The sequence below is a fragment of the Xiphophorus couchianus genome, chromosome 5, assembly GCF_001444195.1.
Source record: "Xiphophorus couchianus chromosome 5, X_couchianus-1.0, whole genome shotgun sequence".
In the NCBI taxonomy this organism is placed as follows: Eukaryota; Metazoa; Chordata; class Actinopteri; order Cyprinodontiformes; family Poeciliidae; genus Xiphophorus; species Xiphophorus couchianus.
In genome coordinates this window covers 17,506,205-17,527,157 of record NC_040232.1, presented here as the reverse complement: position 1 = coordinate 17,527,157, position 20,953 = coordinate 17,506,205, and the positions used below count along the sequence as shown (strand labels likewise).

The window sequence follows — 20,953 nt, the reverse complement described above, 5'->3', positions numbered from 1 at the left end:
GCTCACAATTTGTCCTGCAAAGGCATCAACTTGGGATCTGAATCAATTTTCTATTGTAACATTTTAAGCTCATAGCTCTATGTGTCTTTCAACTAGATAAAATCATACATTTCACCCATCGCTCAATTTCTCTGTTAAAATAATTTAAGCAGCAAAAACCGTGGACTGCTCTTTTTTTTAATAGACTGTGAAGAAACAACAGCGCCATCTGCTGGACTTTGTAAGAATGCAATTTCAAGATATTTCTCCGGTATTTCACCATTCGGGCTTTAACCCTTATTTTCTCCCCAATGGGCCAGAATGTAATAACGTGGAAAGTAACTATATAATTATTTTAGGTAAATCTTTAAACCATGGTATATATTAAAACAATGCTGCTGTATATATTTTACTATTTCCCCTTATTCCTTTGCTGGAGTGCACCATAGATTAATTTAAAGTGTTACTTGGTCAGTTTGTAGCTTATTATTTCATATTTCATGCTCAAACAAACCATGGGCCATTTTCTTAAAACAATTTCTGTATCAGATTAATGTGGTGATAAATACTCACGGTATGCTCATATCTGATGCGTAACTTTAACAATAAAAGTTTAGAATTTTGTGAAAGCTTTTCTTTTATATCCTTGATTTATTTTGTTTCTAAGCCCAATTATCCCCAGCCAATATAACACATATCTGAACCCTGATCAAACAAAAATTACTAAGACACATACAGACATAAAATTTGTAATATTATTGGAGCGATAAAGCCACATTTCCATACCAAAAAGTATGAGTAGACTTTTTGAAATGTTGATTGTCAAAGCACCTAGAAAACATCTCAAAAATCTCAAACATGGTCAGAATGGCAGACAATGGCAAACAGGTCTACCAAAATTACAACAATATGAAAAGATGAGTCTGAAATAAGAAGCACCCCACTCCAACAAACCCTAGCATTAGATTTTTTTTAAAATTCTGCTCTGGAAGACAAATTCAGAACAACTACATTCACTTGAACAGCTGCGACGGTTGAGGTTTACTTCTAAAATCTCTAATTTATTACCAATAAAACAGATTTACTAGGTGTTGCAGCAGACATTAATAAAGTAATTAAATACATTTTCAATTAAAAAATTATAAATGCCTTTTGTAAACAAAATATTTTTATTGACATATATTTATCTTTATTACATCATCTATAACTAAAATGACACACATAAGTAACCAGTGAATACCTTTTGTTCTTTTGGCCCTTGAGGGCTTCCATGGGGAAACAATAGACACAAGCATCCTTAAATAATCCTTAAATAATTGCATTCTTCTTTATAATAATCTCCTTTTAATTATTTGGAAAGGTATTGCATTCCACAAGAAAATAATGAGTTGTTTGTATACAACTCATTACACAAAAAAACTTGTATTCAACTTTTGCTCTACACCAGCAAAAGTTGAGATGTTTTTATTGGTTGTCACAAAAAAAAAGTGTAGAAGCCCTTATTTATTTGAATTGGATTCTTGGAGTAAGAAAAAAATAAAATAAATCCAAGTTGGACAAATAAGCAAAATAAGCAAAAAAAAAAAAAAAGGAAAAACAAGATTCTCATTGACGTTGATCTCAAAATTCGGTGTACTTGAATCATAGTAAAGTTGCGCTTAATGTAGTTTGAATCTCACAAAATCTTCCACATGCAAAAAATATATTTAAAAATTATCAGCATTTTCCTTTATTTTTTTAATGCATGATATGCAGGCATGTACTCTGCTAATTGCTTGTAGTGCTAGTGGTTTGTCTGATTACTGAGCGCAAAAACTGACCAAGGGATTCCCAACTTGAAACTAGAACATGGTCAGGTTGGGTTTGATGGAACTCAGTATAAATATTAGGCGCTTTTTTCACTTCATTGTCCGTCTGCTTTAATTTGCACGTGAGGTTTCTCGCACTACTCTTTCACCAACCTTCCTTCTACTATCGGCAGCAAAGGGTAATGGGCCTAAACTACTTGTCTTCTCACCTGTTTCAGCCAGCCAGCGCTACATCACAGATTATTTGTTTCATATTTTGCTTTGTAAACAACTCTTCTGAGTATCTTGTGTGAGTCCCAGGTGTCAGTCAGTAGATGTCACCAAAAACCCAACATCTTCTGATGATGTATTGACTCCAACTTCTTAACCCTGGGTTTTATGTTGGGAATGGGACTTTTTGGCAGAAGCAGATCCCTTCAATACTCAATAACACGTTACTTCATTAAAAATGCCACTCACACTTCCATGAACGGGCGTTACATCTGCTTTAGTCAGTTTATTTACTCAGTATAATAAACCATTACCCAGAAGACGAATGCCTTGAATTCATCGTCTTGTACTTGGGAAAAGAGAAGCAGCAAAGCTGTGCTGTTGTAATGAATGACTTGGCTTTTTAACTCGACATGTAGAATTGAAGCTGTGAAGACAGTTTGGCCTCACAAGTGTCACTTCTCTTCAAACCCAAACAGAGAAAGGGGAACTGGCTCTGATAGAGAGGACAGATAGTGAGGCAGCAGCTGGAAGAGGCTAACACCCTCTTCTGGTCTTAAAGCCAGCAAGGCGTGAACGAGTTCCTGCACTGCCATGTGGGCGAAGTGCATCCACACGCACGCGCAGTCCGACGCACGGCCATGATGAAGTAGTTCTGTGGCTTGTCAATTTTTTTGTGTGTGTGTGTTCACCAAAACTTCCCCACTGCACATTTTGGTCGTCAGCGGAAGTTTTTAAAAGTGTGTCATGTTGAAAATTCCCACAAAACCCTCATTTTTTAAAACATTTTTTTTGCCCTGCACACAGATAAATTCCCATATCTGGAGTTTTACTGGCATGATTGGTGGCAGCATCATGCTGCGGGGATTACTGTTACTATCCATTCTGTGGGTCAGGTGAGAATGAGGAGGAAAGAGAAACTGCTGACTGAAATTAATTTGTGTGCTTTCTCTCATCCTTTCCTAACTGAATAACAAGTTAGCTACTATTCATTTAGACAGAGACTCCTTAGCACGTCGTCCTGAGATCATGATGACCTGAAGAGACCTCTGATGTGAAATAGAACTAGTTTCTCATCTGATGAACCAGGAACTCATTTACATTGAAGGTACTGGAATAGTTTCCCTTATTTTGCTGAAAGGATTCTATTCTGCACTACGAGCAGTAAAACAGAGGCTTTTCTACCTCGTGGGAAAGCTAAATGAGTATATTATTCTGGAGTGAGAAACCAGCACATGGTGCAGAGTGGTGTCCTTTGAAGCCGTGAACTGCAGATCTCTGAAAACCACAGCCTTAAAAAAAAGAGACATGTGACCTTCGAGATAATAGGATGGGTTTTTTTTTGTTTTTGTTTTTTTTGCAGTCAGAATTGGCAAACTCGAACATCTCTAAACACTCTGCAGCTTGTGTGTGAACTGCTCTTTTATTTTTTTTACATCTTTATACAGACAAATTAAACAGTAGGTACAGCATAAAAACAGTACTTTCTGCTGCTTTGTGTGAGTGAAACACGTGGCTTTATGCAAACAGACAACCCCGTTACTTACAAATATATGCATGCTGAGGAGTAGAAATACTCCTGCGATAACTCTTTACAGGCCATCTTTTCAGATGGATGACTAAGAACAGCCGCCACACTCCCACGACATCTATACTCACACACACTTTAACAAACGCCAAGGACAGACAGAGCCGCTACTTTATGCTTTCATTTCTAATACTACCAGCTACTTATATGACTAAATCGTTGTCTGTCTCCATGGTGGTGACTGTTTGTGTGCATGAATGCAGTCTACTTGAGTTCTAGGCGGTGCTCGCCGCGGGCTATGTGGGAGGAGAACTCGTAACGGTCCCGGCTGCGGTGGCCACAAACGTTGCATTCGAGCGGATCGCGGAAGCCGTGGCATCCCATGTGGATGGTGTACATGACGTAGTCCAGGAAGAGCACCCTGCAGTGGCCGCAGGGGTACACCGCTCCGGGCGGTGCCCCGGACTCTCCGTCCGCCCGCATGACCCGCAGGGCCTCGAGGGGCGTCAGTGGAATGGGCTGGCTGTGTGGGTGTGGGACGCCGTTCTGGTGATTGATCCCCCCCAGCAGGTGACCCAAGCTGTACATGACGGGCTGGGTCATCTGGGAAGCGTCGTTGTGGAAGGAGTCCATGCCGAGGGGCGGCTGTGCTCCATGAGGGAGGCCCAGAAGAGGCATCTTGTGGCCATTGGTGAGGCTGATTGGGTTGATATCGGTGCGGTTTAACGGGATGGGGTACGGTCTGTGGGTGGGAGGTGGGTCGCCATCTGGGCCTGCAAGGACTGTCTGCAGCTGGCCCTCTGGCCCTGGTGAGCCTGGTGGAGGTTCCTTTATGTCAGATCGGTGGAGCAGCTCCCTGTTAAAGCTCAGGTCCAGGCAGACCCCGTTGTCGCCTACACCAGTGACACGACAAGAGAGCACTGAAGATTCAACATGGGCTGGTTTCACATACTTCACTGAAGAGCATTACAGTACCTTGTTAAAGTAGGGTTACATTTTGTCACGTTACAGCCACAAAGATCAATGTATTTTTTTGGAGTTTTTCTACAGATTTTAGTGCAAATACCTTATTTGCATTATATCTTAGAATTAATATCAATGCAGTTTAACTTATAATATGGGAAAAGTGACTTGTTCCACAGAGATTATTTCACTTATAACGAGTGTTTTTTTCATCAATATTAAGGAATCATTAACTTAAGACAATGTATATCTTGCTGAAAAGTTACGTATTAGTTAGTTTTGTCTTATTTCAAGTGCACAAAGATATTTGCACTAGAAATCAGACAAAAAGTAAGATTTTGTGTTTTTGCTGTGTGACTGACCAACGCAAAGTAAAGTAATCTTGTGAAGTGGGAGGAAAACAAGTCAGGGTGTTTAAAATCTCTACTGCAGTGAACATTTGTATTCATCCCGCTATAGCTCGTCTGTCACATAAACTCCCAATAAAATACAGTGAAGTTTGTGGTTTCAAAGTGACAAAGGGCTAAGAATACTTTTGCAAGGCACTGCACATGGACAAGCAGCAGAAAACTGCAGTCAGAGCGCTTATTGCTTACAGATGGGCAAGAGCTTAGACAGATCCAGATGGGGCTCACAGGGGTCCTCGCTTTGGTGTGCAGCACGCACAGAGCAAAAAATGTGCACCCCATTTGGCTAACCTGGATTGCAGGCACTTCATGGGACAAAAGAAGCTTAAAAGCAAGAAAACATCCTGAGCCAGGAGAGGACAGAGGGCTGAGAGGAAGCAGACGGCGCAGACGAAGGTCTTTGTTGCAGCTGCTACAGAAGTATCGACAGAGAAACACCTGCTCACGTTTCTCGCCTCCCGCTTGTTCTATCTTTCTCTGTGGTTGCAGACTCTCTTACTTCTCTTTTCCCCTGTGGTTGTCATATTGAAAGATCTCACTTCATTTGCCAAGCTGATAGACGTAGGAGTGTTGTATGTGTTAGTTAATGTGCATGTGTGTGTGTGCTCGCGGGAAGCTTGAGGCGTGATTGCGAAACTACAACCCCAATGTTGAGCTTAACCAGAGAGGTGAGAGGAGACTTGAAAAATTGTGCGTACGCTCATAAAGTTTGGGAAATGGCAGCGCCAACTCAGCCGTTTACCGAAACTGATAGCTTCTGATCATTCATCACTCCAGCGGATTACCCGAGTTCAATTCAAAGCAAAGAAAATGAGTAATACTACTGAGAACTTTCAGAATCATATTTCTGTTTTTTTTTTTTTACATAAATTTGTTCAATTAACCATGGACGGTCACATATACACTGACACCGCTCTGGGCAGAAAATCTAGAGCAGTGGGAAGCACTCTGTGGTGTGAGCCAGGTGTTCTGGCCCCAGTTCTCATCTGGCACGAGACAGAGGCCAGCAAAGATACACAGACAAACAAGAAGCTCAGGCAGACAGAAATAATTTACAATAGACTTCTTTATTTAAAGATCTTTAAAGCATTGCTACAAGCAAACTGTTGTGAACTTGAGAAAAAGGCAGCAGCATTTACAGAAAGAGCTGTTGGGGAAAATAGATGCAACTTAACACATGAAGTGCCTTGCAAAAGGTTACGTCCACTTTGAACTCATTAACACGTTACATACACACACTTCAGTTGATTTCACCAGGATCGTATGTGACAGACCAAAAAAAATTAGCTTATAAATGTCGATTCAAATGAAAACGATGCACAATTTTCAAACATCCCTTCTATAATGAAAATAACCTAAAAAGTTGTGATATGCCCTCTCCCCCTTTCATCTGCTACCCCTAAATAGAATCCAGTCCGACCATTTCCTGCACCTCATCAGTACATAAACTCCACCTGTGTGTAATTTAATCTCAGTATGACTCCAGCTGTTCTGCGAAAACCTCAAAGGTTTATTAGAGAACATTAGTGAATAAACAGCCTCATCAGGCTGTGGAGAAGTTTAAAGTCATGTTATTTTACGGACGACACAATAAATATGTGCCATTAGAAGAGAACCTTTTGGCCTCATTATTCTGAACACATCATTCCCAAGGGGAAACACGGTTTTGGCATTAATGAAGGAACAGCCTGACCAAGACCAGGGAACACAGCACAGAGCTCTGGGATAAGGTTGGAACCGGGACACATTAAGACATAACATGCCAAGTTTCCAACATCATAAAGTGATCAATTCACTATATGAAACGTATATTAAAATGAGTACAGCTCAATTATTTTCTGCTAAGACAGGGGTGTCACTTAAAGTTGACAGGCTGGGCAAGGAGAAGATTTTTTTTAGAGAAGCGGCCAAGAGGCACCAGTTACTCTTACTCAGGTAGGAAAAGAGGATAACCCCAAACTACATTTTTGACCTACATACAGAAGATGTTGGTGGCAGCATCATACCGTGGGAATGCTTTTGTTTCGCAAGAAGGGACAGTGATGATAGGAAGATGCATGGAGTTAAATACAAGGCAATTCTGGGAAAAGTGTTATGGAAATGAACCAAGGGCTACAACGGAGTGATTGAGATCAAAGCAAAATACAATCATGTTCTAATTTTTGTTGGTCTGTCGCATCAAACTCCAAATAAATACACTGAAGTGTGTAGTTTTAATGTTACAAAAAGCAGAAAAGTTCAGGGGGTATCAAGACTTTTGCAAGGCACTGTTAACATGTCAAAACAACAGCAGCAATTGCAGCAAAAGCTAGTTTGAAAATAGGTGTAATTTCATTTAAAACACAAACGTAAGAACATAGCATGTTAAATAAGGTTGCTTTACAAAAGTACGCCCTTTTTGCAGTTTGAGGTATGCCACTGTGCTTGCTCTTACCAGTGAACTTCTGTGGCATTGAACTTTTCCGTTTGGCAACGTTGCTGGCGAGCCTGTCGAGAAGCAGCGCGCGCTCTGAGCCCATCTGAGACCTGGCTGTGTGGCTGTCCTCTGCTTGACCACAAAAAGACAAAAAAAAAAAAAAAAAAAAAAAAAAGAGTAAGAAAATAGAAAGAAAGTCGACAGCAATGTCAAGGAAATGAAGACCTGTTGCCGAGCCACTGCTCTTCATAAAATGAAGCGCAAATACATAAATAAACCAACAAGGAGGAACAACATATTAATTTGACATTAGACGCTCCTCTGACCTCACTTCCTGGTTTTTTTTTTGGTTTTTTTTACCTCATCAGTGAAGGAGGAGAGACCACAGGATGAGGATGTACTTCCTCACCACTACAGCACTATCAAGCAAAACTTACGACATTCGGTGACCACAGAAACAGTGCGCCTCCTTCTGTGTTGCAATCATGCAACTGTCCTGCTGGTACAATAAGGCACAGTCGGCAGCGGGGGCTGACGTCTTACGCGAGCGTGCCTGCGCTGGGCCGGCCTGGGCTCAAACGTTTGCCCTATTTGGCTTCCCCTTTGCTGATACAGAGATTAGAAGCGGTCTCCGCTGCACTGAGCCATCACACCACAGCAGCCATAACCTATTTAGTCTGTAATCATGGGGCACCAGCTATAAGTTCATTAATTTAATGAGGCCATAAAAACAGGATCTGCTGGCTTTTTAACTGCACGCCTGCTGTGTACGCTCACGAAAAAAAAAAAAAAAAAGCAACAACGTGTTTTTGTGGACTTGATGGATGCAGCAGCTGCATGTGTGAAGTTTCGGAGATGTTTTCAGAGAGTGTGACGGCTGCTCACCTCTCTCGGCGGGACCTTTGCTCTGAATGTACACATGGCACCTCTCTCTGTGCTCGTCGAGGGAGCTCCGCTGCTTGTAGCTGCGACTGCAGTGGTTGCACTTGAAGGGCTTCTCTACTGCGAGCAAGAGTTTCAGTTAATCACCCAAAACATCAACGGCATGAAAACTGGCACAGCACATATGATTTCACAAAGTGTGCAGTTTCGCTCAAAACTGATGAGGTGTTTCTTTTTGCTTTTATGTTTTGAAACGGACGGCAGGTAAAAAAAACAAAAAAAAACACGTGACCTGAAAGAAAATGAGTAAGTTTCCAGAGGTGATTGAGTAAAAGATATCATAATGCGATGTGTGTTGTTTGCAAGATTGCATGGCGGGGCTGTTACTGGAAAAGCCAAGAGCCCTCCCGCAAACCCTCACAAGCCGAGATTCAAAAGGGAGAGAAAACCTAGACTCAAAGGAATAACTGACATGGCATTGTTCGCAGGTGCATACGATATATGAGCGCGTTGACGCTGTGTGTGTGTGCTGAGTGATTAAGAACGCATGCATGTGGCTGGCTGCTACCAGAATGGGTGCGCAGGTGCCCGCTGAGAGCGTCGCGTCGTCGGCAGGCGTAGCTGCACATCGGGCATTTGAAAGGCTTCTCTCCGGAGTGCAGTTTGATGTGGCGAAGCAGGTTTCCCTTCTGGGTGAAGGAGGCCCCACACTGAGTGCAGTGGAATGGCCTTTCACCTGAGAAACAAAAAAAAAATAACATTCAGAGGAGGGAAGAAAAAAAAGAAACCCACATGGTTTAACTCATTAATTGCAGAAGAAACTTCTTGCATATTTGCTGCTTCTATTGGCTTGTTGGTCACAGCATTGATATATATATATAAAAAAAATGCATTTCTGTTTTGTGTTTTTTTTTTTGCAATTACTATGTAGTTTCCCATTATTACAGTGAATTGCAAAACACAGAATCATTCACCATCTTTTGAAAGGGGAACAAAGCAACAGTCACTGATTGTCGAGAGAAGACTTTCTCACGACTCAGACCACCAAGCGAGTTGTGCACAAGATGGTGAAAACAGCTTTGGCTAACAGCGGTGTAACGCTTCTCATGTTCCCCCATGCGTCCAGCTGACGGGGACTAAGCCAGTTCGGCCTTCTGGTAGCGTCTCAACTGGAATGTACTGATTGAAAGGTATGCATCATCTACAAGGTTTCTCAACATTATCTTTACATTTGTCATTTTCAGAAAGTTCCCCATCATTTCTAGAAGTGTCTTCATCAGTACAGAAAAAAAAGGATCCAAAATGCTACAATGCAGCATGCAGCAGTATCATACGTGATACTCCAATGCATTCACTGAAATGCCCCAAAAACAAAGCAGCAGTTGGGCAGCATGTTGAACAGCATGTTTCTTCAGACTGGAGGCACGATTGATGCTTTGCAGCGACCAAGCCAGAGTCGTGACTTGAATCTGATGATCTGTGAACCTAGCTAAAGATTAGGGTAATGGCAAGCAGGCCATTTGATTAAAAACCTCTAATCAAATAGGCTTATTACCAAAAAATAAATAGTCAAAAAACCAATAGACGCATGCAAAAACCTGCTCAGCCATTTTAAAAAAGGTTTAATGCCAATAAAAGTTTTTCCACCGACAATTGAGAAAGGTGTATATAATTTTAATCACAGGAATTTTTTGTAAAAATGTAAATGAAACAGAGAAAAGGATGTCCTTTTTAACTTGTCTTTTTATTTTTTGGTGTGAAATGTCTGTCATTTACAATCAGACAGAAACCTTTTGGTTGAATGAAAAAAATGTAAATCTACTAGAAGTATGAATCATTTGGACTCAACTGTACCGGTAACCCAGTTGAGGCGTTTGGAGGTTTGGTTCTGTAGTAGTGATGGGTAATAGTGACAAAAGTTGATGATGAAGGTTCCCACACATTTTCTATTTCAAAATTCCACACTGAATTTTCAGGTTTTGTGGTGTACCAGAAATTGCTACGAGGTTTGTTTACAATGAAAACTCTACTGCAGTAGTCAGGTCTTATTATGTGCATATTTCACAGACGAAGAAACTCAAAGCTGTTCCACTATTTTGGAATCTGGACGTGTTATTGCTCCGGCTCCATTTGAAAATCTAAAATGCTCTCACTGGATTTTTTTTCTTTTTAAAACAAAACATAGAATCTTTAATACCTGCTGCTTATTAAGTTGTTAATAATGTTAAGAGGCTGCTTCACAAAAGTAAATAAATGTTTACCACCCTAAAAATAAATGTTTCCGGATGGTGTGTTGCAAAACAGTAGAGCAGGTGCCCCGTATCCAGAGGCAATTATTCCTCAACCTAGCCGTATGAGGCTCCATTACTGACTTCAGCTGCATGTGTTTCCCTTTCTCTCGCTGCCAATTTCCTGTATGAATACTGCAAATAAAGGACACAAGTGTTTTTGGTCTTTTTAGTAGCACTATTGAACATATTTAGAGCCCCATAAACAAATATTGCTCATCACTTACGCCATCGTTGAGGTCGTTACTGTTAAACAGCACAGAAAATCTGCAGTTAGCTGGAATTTCAAATGATGCTCTCCAACATCAAAGTCAGTTTTTGTGGCTCCAAACGTCAGAGTTTATTCTCATCACATCTTTCCCCCCCTTCTCCCCATATAATTAAAAACAAAACAATAATTACCCATTCCTATCATTACTTAGCCCTGGGGTCACAATGGGCTTCTGGTATGGGAAAGTAAATATCAGTAAAACTATAGCCATAAGTACACCTTTGTGGGGTCTCAGATTAGTGTTAAATTCGGTTCAAATGGCGACTCATTTGGGGCCCATATGGTCCCACTTTATAGCCAGGGTTTACCTGCATCAGAGTTACAGTGCATCAGAGTTACAGGGGAAATTTATGTGGAACCCACTGGGGACCTGTTGTATCCAATACGAGGCAATTTTCCAGTTCATTTCCTGCTTATCTGGAATTGATATGAACTTATATTTGAAATCCATAAAATTCAGGGTTTGCAAAAATATCCTAAAAAAAAACTATTTTCAAACATCTTAAATTCCAAATACTGTCCTCGTGAGACTTTCCTGAAGTCTGGTTCAGTTTACAAAACCTATAAAAGGAAACAAGAAACAAACAACAACTAGTAGTGGAGGTCTTAAAAAGTGTTAAACGTCAGCAAATAGGTGCTATACCACTGCAACCGTGGGATGCTGGCTGACCTGAAGGGTGTTTTTATGGCGTTCGTAACTCACTCCCGTCAAACGTGCGTCTCAGTGAGGAAAAGATGTCAAGTTTGGCTTCAAGTCCAAAATTTTGACCATTTTTCATCTTGCATCTTTGCATGCTCATCTGAACACTTATCTGTCATTGCCATCAAATCAAACAGTTAGCTGTTCTGTGCTCGTCAGTGAACTACAATGGAAGATATTTCACAACCAGATCCCGCCTGCCGATTAGGTGGCAATGACGTGCCAAATGCAGCAAGAACAAAAGCACTGACCCCATCAATAAGAGATAAGTCCGTTGGTATCAGATGATCGTGCAGCTGTTTGTCTGTTTCAGGTCAAGTGCTTTTATACGATTTTCTTTGCTCGTTTGTTTTTGGTGCTTACCAGTGTGGCTGCGCTTGTGCACTAGCAGCACATTAATGCTGATGCAGGAGAGACCGCAGATGTCGCAGCTGAGTTTCCCCTGTGTCGGAATGCGGGCCGCGGTGGATCCGGGCGCGTAGCCCCCGTCTGCAGCCTCATCCAACGCACCTGTCGTTTGGCCGTCTGGCAGGGACGCCACTTCGTAGCGCGAGTAGTCCACCAGTGACAGGTCCTGCGGCTCGTTCATGCCATCCTCGTCTCTCTGCTCGTCGTTGTCCTCCTCTGTCCTGTCCTCGTCAACACCTTCCTCCATCCCGTCCTCGCTGTCTCCTTCCACTTCCTCTTTGGGCACAATCACTGCATGCTCAGTATCGTCCGTCTCCTCAGCTTCGGTTTTTATCACACCTAGACAAAACATGGAAGTAATAAAGAAGCAAGGCAAACATTTAGAGACCTTTCTAATCGCACATGCAGAGACTTAAACTGAACCATATGAGAACAACAAACATGTAAAACATTTCCCACTTCCAAATAAGGAGCTAAAAAAGCTAGAGGAGACACTACTGCGAGTCAGAATGCGAAACAGTCACGTCTTCACTTCTACTTTTATATTTAAAGTTCGATATTAGCACAGGCACATCTCCAAAGTGTGGGGAGCTTAATTTGGGCCGACATTTAGTGTCTCAAAGAGATTCAGTAGATGTGGGCCTGAGATAAGAGGAAAGCGTTTCCTATGAATACACAGAAAGTAGAACCAGGACAGGAGAAAAGCACAGCAGGCGCCTCAGACAGACAAAACCAGTTCCCTTTGCTTTGAAGGAGTCAGTGTGTTCATCAGCACTGTCACACACACTCCCCAGTAATAATATGACCTGCTTTTTTTTATTTATGGACCCTGTTTATAGCCACAAGATGTCAACATACAGTGTCCTACAAAAGAGTTCCCTCCACTTTTTCACATTTTCTCACGTCAGAACTAAAAACGTCAATGCATGTAATGTTATTGGGATGTTTTGTAATAGTTTTGCACGAAGTAGTTCATGACTGTGAAGTGGAAGGAAATGCATGTTTTTCTGCAACCCAAAAATCTGAAAAGTGCTGCTTGCATTTTGAATTCAGCCCTCCTCAGTCGACAGCACGTAGAACCACCTCAAAGTTTCATGTCTTGTGGGGTATGCTCTAGTGGCGCTGCACATCTGGTGACTGATTTTATTACTTATTCTTTGGAAAATAGCTCAAGCTAAGTCAGGTGTAATCTAAAGCATCTCCAAGCAAGATATTTCGAGTTTTGCCTCTGGTCCTAAGTATGATTTAGTACTAGACTTTGACTGGGCCATTCCAACACACAAATAAGCTTTGACCTAGTCCACTCTACTGTAGCTCTCGCTTTACGCTTATTGCCATTGCCCTGCTGAGAGGTGAAACTCAGTCTCAGGTTTTCTGCAGCCTCTAACAGGTTTTTTACGACTGCCGTTTATTTAGCTCCCTCCCATCTTCCCATCAACTCTGACAGGTCTTTCTGAAAATGCTTCACAAAACCATCATCAATGCATGATGCTGCGAAAACCATGATTCATATGTGATGTGTAGTACTGATGTGTACTTTTCCACCATTTAGATCAAGATCGTTTTGCATGTAGGCAAAACGATCTTGCCTACAAGATCGTTTTGCGATCTTCAGCTCAAGTGAAGGCCAAAATCTTCACTTGAGCTGTTGATCGCTGCAGCTCCTCCAGAGTTACCATACGGCTCTAGATCGTTTTGTGCTCTCCTTACTCAGCTGGTCAGTTCGGTGGACAGCTATGAAGGCACATTGTGACACAAGATTAAATTTAGTAGTATCCGAATAAAAATGATTGAACAAAAAGACAACCCAAGGAAATACAATGAGGTCTGTGTTTGTAAAATTACAAAATGCAGAGAACTACTTACGTTTACTCGGTTAAATTTGAGTAGCTTTTGTGAAAAAAAAAAACAACTTTAGATATAGTTTTACTTTTTACTTGAGTAGTATTGTTCTAAACTTTAGAACAATACTACTTTAGAATCTAAAGTATCAATACTTTTACTATAGTAAGTCCTCTGGCTACTCTACCCACTGCAAAAAACTTCACTTAATGAAAAATAGGCTTGAAAATGCTCACTAGAAGTTATTTACATTGTTCCAACACAGTTATAAAGCTTCAGCGTTAGTTTTAGAAGTTCGATATTCAATAAATTGGATTTGGAAGACAGTTTCTTCTGTCTGAATTTGTTATTTTCTTAAACATTTTCTTTTTCATTTTAGACTTTAAAACACTAGAATTTGCCACACAGATTTATTTTTGTCTGCCTGATGACATCAAACGAACCAGTTAGTTAATCAGTAATTGAGCAGCCTTTTCAAAAGCGTTTTACTCTTGAGTAATTTGTTGCATGATTACATTTTACGTTTACTTGAGTAGAATATATTGAAGGAATGCTCTTACTACATCTGCCTCTGACAAAATGTGGAAAACCTTTAAGTATTTAAGGAATACTTTTGACAGGCATATTTTTCTGTACTTCAGCTGTTTTATCCTAATATATTATAAATAAGCATGTTTATTAGGGGTAAATAAAACCTGGTGAACCTGGTTATAATACACTAGGGGAAACTCTGATATGATTACACAATTTGACATTTCCAAAATAAATTTACATTTTCGAAACATGCCAATTTAAAAAAAAAAAAAAAATCTTTTTTGGTGCTAGAATGATGTGGTATTTTGGCCAAATTAAAATTGGTTTATTTCACAAAACTGCAATGGAAACATATATTTTTTTGGTGAAAACATGGTGAAACTGTCATGTTTCACCATGACAGTTTAGAGGAATCCGATTGCTGAATGCACAGTTATCAGCACCGCAGCTGCTGACATGCAGAGTCCTGAGGCTCATCTTGCAGGACCTCTCACCTAGCCTCTTGCTAAGCGTGAAGCAACCCTGAGAGCTACTCAGTTCCATCCAGAAACCACACTGTGGTCTTGGCGGTGGCTGATGATGAGCTAAAGAGCAGCGCCTTGTATTGTGGAGAGCGCTCAGAGGTGCTATGGAAACTTTGCAAGAACAGAGATCTGTGACACCCAATATAGAGTCCAGGGTCTCTGACAGCAGTGAACCGCAGGGCCATGCAACAGAACGCAGAGCGGGGCTTTAGGAAGTCCACCCGGTCGGCTAGATGGCAGCCAACCAGAAATAAGAAGGGAGCGCCGCCTGCACACAATGTTCTCTTCTCAACACTGAGGACTGAAGTTAAAAAACTTTTGGAGTTGGAACAAACTGTTACGATTGGCAACTTGCTGTTAATAGACAGAGAGTCTGGGACCCTCTGTCAAATTCAACATTTCTAATTAATTAACATTCCACTAAAAATTGATTAATGAAAATGAATGGAATTGAAGTTTCGTTCTATATTTCATGGGAATTAATGAAATCTTAAAACTAAATTGTGGATACTGACAGAAAATGGAGAGTAGGACTTGATTACAGTTTGTCTTTCAGACTTCCTTATTTTCTTACCTTAATTTACTATATCTAAACAAATAAGGTATCTATCACTTATCTCATAAGTAGCAGTTCCTCCACTTGTCCATTTACTGATCGATTTCAATATTTTTCCCCAAAATCTGTAGTTCTGTAATAATCTCATTCTACTTGCAGCTGCGAAAGGACGATATGTCTGATGGTAAATATTAGAAATGAGATCCGTTTAACTATCCATGCCTACATGTCTTAAAATTCTCAGGTTTTGCTTCTTTGGCATTTAAAATTATCTATAGCAGGGGGTGCTGTGGTGGCGCAGGGGTTGAGTACGGCCCACGTGTGGGGGCCTGTGTGGCCCACAGTACAGAAACTGTGGGCCACACAGGCCCACACGGGGCCACACAGAAGTTTGCACAGAATTTTTGTGCAAGCTTCTGAACAAAGGCACAAATCAATTCTCGTAATCAGTTTCTCGTCAATTAAAAATAAAACCATGAAGAGTCTTTTTACACCAAGAAATGAATATTCAAATATTCCCTTTCCAGGTGGGTTCGAACCTGCCTGGAATCGAACCAGGCGGGTTCGATTCCCGGCCTGGTGACCTTTGCAGCATGTCTTCCCCTTTCTCTCATTACCCACTTTCCTGTCAATTCACTATCAAATAATAATTAAACTTTAAAAAAAAATTATGTATAGCAATGTCTCTATGGGATAGAACAGCCTTGCAGCCTATCTTAACCATGATAATTTTGGAAAAGAGATTTTCAGTCTCCTAATTAAATAAATAAAGGTAAACAAACTACTATTTATACCAACAAATGCTTAATTTCCACAAAGAAAAAAATTACTGTATTTTCATTAGCTCTCTGGTATTTGCAGTTGTACTTTTTCTTAAGCACGTTGCTGAAAATGTAAGATAAACTGCAAATTCATTTGTTGAGAATAGCTTGTGCATATGTGTGAGTGTATGCACATACGTGCATCCATGACAGGATCCGAGTGCATTCCATTCACAGTGACAGAGGCGTCTTCCGTCTGCTCTTCTTCCTCCTGCGTGTTCACCTCTGCAGCCTCACTGCAAGCTTCTGAACAAAGGCACAAATCAATTCTCGTAATCAGTTTCTTGTCAATTAAAAATAAAACCACGAAGAGTCTTTTTACACCAAGAAATGAATATTCAAATATTCCCTTTCAGCAATTAACACAGAAAATCTTTCTCGCATGCTTTGTAGAGACACAAACTCATTTCTCATGTTTGCAACTTGCACAAATTCCACAAATACGTCTTGATCTTTTCGAAAGAGTGCTTCAGGTCAGATGGCGGTTTCTGCGGAGGAACGAGCTCAGACTGATCACATATGTTTTCAAATTCAAAAACAGGAATGAGATACTCACCCATCTTGTCCTCCTCTGGGGATGTAACTTCAGGATGCTTGTCTGTGCTCATGGTGAGATGCTGGTAGTTTGAAGGTCTTACTTAACAGGTCCAGTTGGGTTCCTGCGATGGGCAATTTTAGAACCAGGTTTGTGAGAAGGAGTTCACAGAGCAGTGACAATGTAAAAGGGCAAATGTGCTCCCTACATTCATCCTGCCGTTTAATATAGGATTAATATAACATTTCACAACCCTATTAAAAGATATTCTGACTATTTCAATGAAGCCTGTGAAGAAATAGAAGCAACACTTGTCTTTGACTGTTCCTGTTGGTTGGACAGCATAAAAAAGAAGCTTACAAAAATAAAAGTGGGTGAAAGCCCACGGTTGATTGCTCGACCCTGTCTCTACATTTAGCCGTATGAGAAAGACAAGATATTCTCTCTGCACACGTATTTCCTGCTGGGTATGTACACAGGAGCGAATGTAAAAGAGCTTTCCACTCCAGCAGCCAAAACCTCCTACACTTGTGGCCATAGTTCGAAAACGAACATCCATCCTACTGCGTATTTCTAATTAAAGATGCTACAGAGACACCTCCACAGGTCACAGAGGAGTTAAGAAAGTTAATTCAAGTTTGAAAGCTTCTATGAATCATAATAGTAAAGAAAAACAAAAATAAATACAAAAAGTTACAGTCTTCTTCTCATAGTTCTCACAAGCTCAAAATAAAATTGAGAAGTGTGTGTCCACATGTTGCAGTTACTGCTAGGACCCACTATTTTAGAACAATTCATCTCATTACCTTATAGTCTCTAAGGTTTGGATATTGCTGAAGCTATCTTACCTTCCAGCTGCTCAGCACCAGAGGAGAGGAAAGCTGCTCTGGTATTTCCCCACTCCACCGCTGGACTTTCTCTGAATATGGATCCTGCGCAGCGTGACTACGGTGAATGCTGGAGCAATCCCTTAAAGGAACAGGAACTCATTGTGAACAAGGTGGAGCAACAAAGACTTCACATCCAGTAGAACGGCGCGAGCAGCTCAGACGGCCCAGAGCAGTCGAGGTGAAACTCAACCTATCAGCTGTTTCCACTGGACCTGGATGTGAAGAATCCGCCACACCACATCCCAATAAAAAGGAACAAAGAGTGGATTAGGCTTTTGATATAATTTCTCTCAGTCCTCACTGTCACTGACTTGTTTCAATTTAAGGAGCTATAACTCCATCTTGTGGCCAAACTGGAGAACTGCTATTCACAGCAATTTACTTCTACTTCATATTGGTGAAAAAAAAAAAGGCCTGAACTATTCCTACAGTATTTCCACTGTTGCTCACGAAGAACAAGGCAAGCTAACTATGTGGAATGTCATGCCTGTTGATACTGTAGTTATACAGTGAGAAAATAAGTACTCCAAGCCTATTTATTCCAGATAGTTAAAGCAAAAACTAAACGGTATTTATTGATATTGACTGATATTAAATGTTTATCACGTTGTATGTTTTTCCAGCCATATCGCCTAGTCATACTCAGGCTCTTGTGGCACATTTTTAATAAGTCTACAATACATACTTAAAAATCAAAATAAAAAGTTGTGTTAACCAACTTATTCTGGTCTAAATAGAGGAGTAGGTAGTTTACTGTGTTGAAACCTGACTGAAAAACCTCCATAATATTGTGTTCATCTTAAAAGGGCTGACATTGGATGACTATAAAAATTTTGAAATGAAAGGCAGCTTGGAGATATGCCTAAAATTTGCTAAAACAATTTGGCCACAGCCAGGTTTCTAAAATAGAGGCTGCACCACATCGTAAAAGGTGCAGGGACAATGCCTGACAGCAAACTGCTGTTTATAGTAGCGAGGATGATCTGCTCTATGCTGGGTGAAGCCTCCTTAAAGAAGTGAAGGGGAGCAGGATCACAAGGAGAACCCGAAGGCTATATGTTCAACTCTATCCTTTAAAAAAAAGGTCAGATTCACTGCTTCAAATGTATCAAACACAGATGGATAGTGGATCAAACAAGAAGGATCACAAGCAGATGCTGAAATGAGGGTCCTTGCAGCAACTAGCTTTTCTATGATAAAGTCATTACATGTTTCAGAACACGCTTCTAGGCAGACAGGTTGTGGGACATTTAGAACCGAGTTAATCAATTTAAACAGCAGGCGTGGGCTATTCTGATAGGACACAATAATGTTGGATAGATCTTCCCTTTTAGCATCTTTAACAGTGTTCTGATAATGGCGCCAGCACTTATTGAGTACCTGGAATGAAACCTGCAATTTATCTTTTTTTTATCTCTCCCACTCCAGTGTTCAATTTACCCTTTTTATATCCCACATGTGGGGTGTAAAAAAGTATGTTCTGCTATGCTGCAACAAGAAAAAATAAGGCACAAAGAAACAAAGAAACTTTATAGTGATCTACATTTAGCTCTAACTACAGTGGAACTGAAGCCAAAATAATCCTCTTTGTGATCTGGGAGAACTTTTTTATTACCTTCTAGTCCAGGGGTGGGCAACTCCAGGCCTCGAGGGCCGGTCTCCTGCAACTTTTAGATGTATCACTACTTCAACACACTTGAGTCAAATAATGAGGTCATTAGCAGGACTCTGGAGAACTTGACTGCACTTAGGTGGTGATTCAACTATTGGTTGGCGTGTTGGATCAGGGAGACATCTAAGAGTTGCAGGACACCGGCCCTTGAGGACCAGGATTGCCCACCCCTTGCTCCATTATATCTTTGCCCTTTAAGGCAAAACCTTTTATTCTGTTTTATGTGTAATGGCACATTTGTAATAGCTAACCAAATTGCTGATTCGCCACCAATCATTAATTGCCAGTGTGCTTGTGCTACCAAATTATATATATACAATCTTTTACAAGGATCCTTGAGTTCGGTTTTAAAACAACTCCCCCATCAAAGCACATGCCAAGGATGTGTCCGATAAATTCCCATTTGGCGTTTTGAACTTTAACGTGCCGACCCTAACCCGCTATGCACCCCTCACATCTGGTCTTATGTCGCATTTTATTGTCTCTATCCCCTCACCCTCCTGTTCTTGTAATTTTTCAACTCTCAGCAAAAAAAATGTAGCCATAAAATGCAAAAGATACCCCCCCCAATACTTTGTTCTCGTCACAAACATCTGCTTCACATGATCACAAAAACCTTATTAAAGCAACCTGTATCAAAGCATAATATCTTAAAATCATAGAATGAAGTAAATAAATACAAATTTTATTCCTAGATTTGCTTTTTTGTCTAATATAATTCTGTTTTGTCTCACCAGTTTAATCTAATTTGGGAAAACACTCATTATTTCAGGCCTGCAACACATTACAAGAAAGCTGAGATAGGATGAATTGTTGGTTAGCATGCAAGCAAATAACTATATCTGACAAGAGAAGCCTGAGGTGATTGTTATAATAACTTGCAGGATTCACAAAAGCTCTCTCTATAAAGGAGTCGGAGTGTATTTTCCTTCAAAACTGCATACCATCATTGACAGGTTATGTGCTTAGAAGCATCAGTTTTATAAATATTTTTTGATTTTCTCCAGTGTATAAAAAAGCAATCCAGACTGTTCTCAGAAACAAGTCAAAATGCCAGACTGTGATTATTTAGGGTTGAATCAGTGGCTCTGACAAAGTTTATTTCCACATCTGTGATAGAAACATTAAATTGAGTACTTTGAGATGTTGGAGAAACATTCTACTTATCACCCCGTTTTGTGTAATAGTTTGTTCAGAGTGATACAGGGTGGTAAATTTTCTATCACAGTGTTGTGCATGCATTAATAAAAGGATTGGTGTCATTCTTCATCAGGTAAAAACTTCTTATGGCTTTCTTTCAACAATGACTGTTTTCCGTACTCCTCTATAGAGACCATATTTGTGAAGTCAACGGATCAGCTCCTCCAAAGTTACCACTATACGCATCTATGATCAATGTTTGGCTTGGCCTGTCTACTTTAGGTGGACAACTACAGTATGTGTTAGTAGGTTTGTAGTTTTACCATACCCTTTCCATTTCGGGATGATGGTTTTAACATTGCTCTGTGAGATGTTCAGCATGGAATATTGTTCTGTAACCCAACCCTACTTTAAACTTCCCCACAAAAATTTTCCCTCAGCTGTCCGCTGTAATCCTTGGTCTTCATAATGTTTTTCATTCTTCGTACAAAGACCAGAGTCCCTCACAGATTAGCTGTGGATTATATACACACATGTGGACTCCAATTTTAGGACTTCTGAAAGCAACTGAGTGCAATG

At 40.5% G+C, this 20,953-nt stretch overlaps 1 protein-coding gene across 4 annotated transcripts in view; it reads right to left on the bottom strand.

Annotated features, from left to right (window-relative positions):
- Positions 1-3,382: 3,382 nt before the first annotated feature.
- LOC114145586 (zinc finger protein Eos-like) overlaps positions 3,383-20,953 on the bottom strand; it is a 32,578-nt gene continuing 15,007 nt past the window's right edge. Inside the window, exons 3-10 of one of the 4 annotated variants that reach the window (XM_028019222.1) lie at positions 17,521-17,641; positions 16,694-16,796; positions 16,276-16,380; positions 11,816-12,199; positions 8,762-8,929; positions 8,197-8,313; positions 7,330-7,443; positions 3,383-4,418 (exon numbers count right to left, since the gene is read on the bottom strand). In XM_028019222.1, coding sequence (XP_027875023.1) covers positions 3,790-4,418; positions 7,330-7,443; positions 8,197-8,313; positions 8,762-8,929; positions 11,816-12,199; positions 16,276-16,380; positions 16,694-16,745 — 1,569 coding nt within the window. In that variant the 5' untranslated portion in view covers positions 16,746-16,796; positions 17,521-17,641 and the 3' untranslated portion in view covers positions 3,383-3,789. Of the gene's footprint in view, positions 4,419-7,329; positions 7,444-8,196; positions 8,314-8,761; positions 8,930-11,815; positions 12,200-16,275; positions 16,384-16,693; positions 16,797-17,520; positions 17,642-20,953 lie in introns of all 4 variants that reach the window. The other 3 variants (XM_028019220.1, XM_028019223.1, XM_028019221.1) reach the window with 3 other exon arrangements.